The sequence below is a fragment of the Frankliniella occidentalis genome, unplaced genomic scaffold (assembly GCF_000697945.3).
Source record: "Frankliniella occidentalis isolate FOCC.00 unplaced genomic scaffold, Focc_3.1 Scaffold84, whole genome shotgun sequence".
NCBI lineage: Eukaryota > Metazoa > Arthropoda > Insecta > Thysanoptera > Thripidae > Frankliniella > Frankliniella occidentalis.
This window is the reverse complement of record NW_026267213.1, coordinates 519,161-521,798: the sequence shown is the minus strand read 5'-3', so window position 1 is coordinate 521,798 and position 2,638 is coordinate 519,161. Positions and strand designations below refer to the sequence as shown.

Genomic DNA, 2,638 nt, shown 5'->3' with positions numbered 1-2,638 from the left:
GCGCTGCCCGCGCCCCTCTCTCCGCAGCCAGCTCCCCCCGCCCCACTCTCCGCGCCCTCGCGCCAGAACATCGCCACACGGAAGAAAAATGTGCTTTGTAAATTGCTGCCTGGATTTATGTGGACCACGCTATCTGAGGAGTGCGTTAGGGCACTGTGGGGGCGAAGGCGGGCACGTGACTCTGTAACCACGACGAGCCATCAGCACAGCCTATTATTTTTACCTCCGTGTATACCACGGCCGTGCAATGTAACAACCCCTTCCCTGTATACTGCACTTGACATTGCGCGCTAGTCTTTGACTTTTCTACGGCAGCGGCGTCGGTAACTGTGCGCGCCGTCACGACGAGATCCTTATGCGAAAGTGCGGCGCCCTGGATCCACATCGCTGGCCCTTCCGGTGCGGCGCCGTCTTATTACCTCTAGTCGCGCCGCGCCACGCCACGCCGCGCCACGCCTCAGTCCGCTAATTGTGTTCTTGTTTCCCGCCACCGCGTGTATCATCGGTCCCCGAGGCGCAGCCTGCCGGGCACAGCCAAGCCTGCTGGGCTGCGCAAGAGTAATTCTCCCTCTTCCCCCTTCATCTCTCTCTCTCTCTCTCTCTCTCTCTCTCTCTCTCTATCTATCTCTCTTTCTCTCTCTCCCTCTCCGCCACTCCCCTCCACCTCTATCCGGCCTATCCGCCCGCTCCAAAGCCCTTGCATACTCAGCGCGCCAGCGTCCCGTTCCACCTGAATGGAAACGCAAGGAAATCAAATAACAGTTCTCTTTTCTTTCAAAAAGACGCAGCAGACGGCGCTGTTGCTGCTCGCTGCCTGCACCATCCGACCAAGAATGTTGCTGTCGGGTCCTGTTGCCCTTGTTTTGCTCACTCGTTCTGAAGGCGTTGCTAAGAGAACTTGGCAGGCCATCAATTTATGTCGTTATAGTCTGTGATGAGCAAACTGATGCGCTGATTTTGTATTTGTCGGCTTTTGCATTTGTTGTACGTGTTTTGAGTCTTTAACTTGTTCTAAATAAGTGGTGTTGTATCATGTTGACAGACCTCAACGGACGGCAACACGACCACGTCCACGCTATCGTACCACCCGTCGAAGAGTGACGCGGGCAAAACGCTGACATGCAAAGCGTCCAACACGGCCATGGAAGGCGCTGTCTTGGAGGAGAGCAGAGAGCTGCACATTCAATGTGAGTGACACATAATTCTGGTTTTCCAGAACCTCTTCTTTTTGCACGCCGACACGTCGTACGCAACGCTCCCAACCTACGCCCCAGCCTACGCCCCGGTGACTAGCTGCTTGGTAGCAAACGACGACGGGTAGGGAGGAAGAGGGAAGGGGAGCTTCTCAGGCCGGCCAAACTTTTCCAACTTCGCTTCAAAGCGCGTCGCGCTGTGACTTAGAGCATGTAGGGCTCGGGGCGTTACTTGGTCTGCGAGTTACTACCCAGATAGCAGCAACCAGTCCTGCAGCCCGATGCAAACTTTCTTGGTCTGCTGCAGGCGTGTGGTTCGGTCGCAATGTGTGCCGCTGGCTTGACACTTTGCATTGTGCGGATTAGAACGCACCTACCTCAGGGACCGAAAAGTAGTTCTCCCTCTAGAACCCCGTAACTCATAACACCAACATATGTTAGTTACTAAACGAAACCATCATAAATATATATATTTTAGTAGAAGCTGTAAAGTTATGTATTTGAAGTTGAACAAGTCGAATAACTAACCTAGTTCTTAAGGTTATAATCTTAACTCTTAAAAGAACGTGAACACAGTTAAGCAATTAATTACGGGACGGGGCCTTTGAGACTCTTCTCTTCATTCTTATGTTCAATCATTGATGTAAATTTGCCGAAGAACCAATGAATTCCAGTTAAACTATATATAACTACTGAAGTAATATCCCGAAAATCTTTTAAAATGTCTTCAGTTATTGGTTAAGATCTTATCCTTCAAAGTTTTCACGCCCAAGAGCTAGTATTTAGTCATTTCTCTTCCATGTGTTAGTTGCAGGTCACACATGAGAGGATGTGATATCTAACCCCATTCTGGTTGTATCAACTTCTGTGAGAGATAGCGTAATAATATACGTCACCCTAAAGCACACGCGTGATGGCATCACCACCCCTCTCCCTTTCCCTTTCTCCAAGGACCCAGCTGCCGGAGATGCGTCTGCAACCCTCCTTCGGTACAAAAGAACCCTCTCCGCCCGTCCCGTGTCCCGGTGCAGTTCTTTATCCGGGCCTCTCTCCTTCTCCTCCGCCGGGTCGACTCCGGGTCGGCTCCGGGTCGCTCGCCGACTTCCTGCCCCTTTTCGACGGCGATGGCCCCCCAAAAAGCCCAGGCCTACCGGAAACGGTTGGTCGTCAACCCTTGTGAAAAGTGTTCTCCTCCGCCACGCGTGTGCCGCGGTTAGAATCGGTGAAAGGAAGGTTGGTGTGCAAGAGCTGCCGGGCGCCGAGGAAGAGGTGGCGGAGAGGTCGATCACGGCGCCGCGCTACCGCGCTCATCTCCCCCCTTAAGAAGATCTCCCCCATCCCTCGCACGTTGCGCGCGCAATTTTTCCCTCCGGCTAACGCGCCGCGCCAAGATTTACCCGCAAGGAGTCATAACGGTTCAAATCCTCGCGCTAACTCCCCCCCCC

At 53.1% G+C, this 2,638-nt stretch overlaps 1 protein-coding gene across 1 annotated transcript in view; it reads left to right on the top strand.

The window, feature by feature from the left end:
• Nucleotides 1-842: 842 nt before the first annotated feature.
• The window catches only part of LOC113218249 (nephrin), an 89,776-nt gene continuing 87,980 nt past the window's right edge, over nt 843-2,638 (top strand). Inside the window, exon 1 of the mRNA XM_052269127.1 lies at nt 843-1,187. Coding sequence (XP_052125087.1) covers nt 1,142-1,187 — 46 coding nt within the window. The 5' untranslated portion in view covers nt 843-1,141. The remainder of the gene's footprint in view (nt 1,188-2,638) is intronic.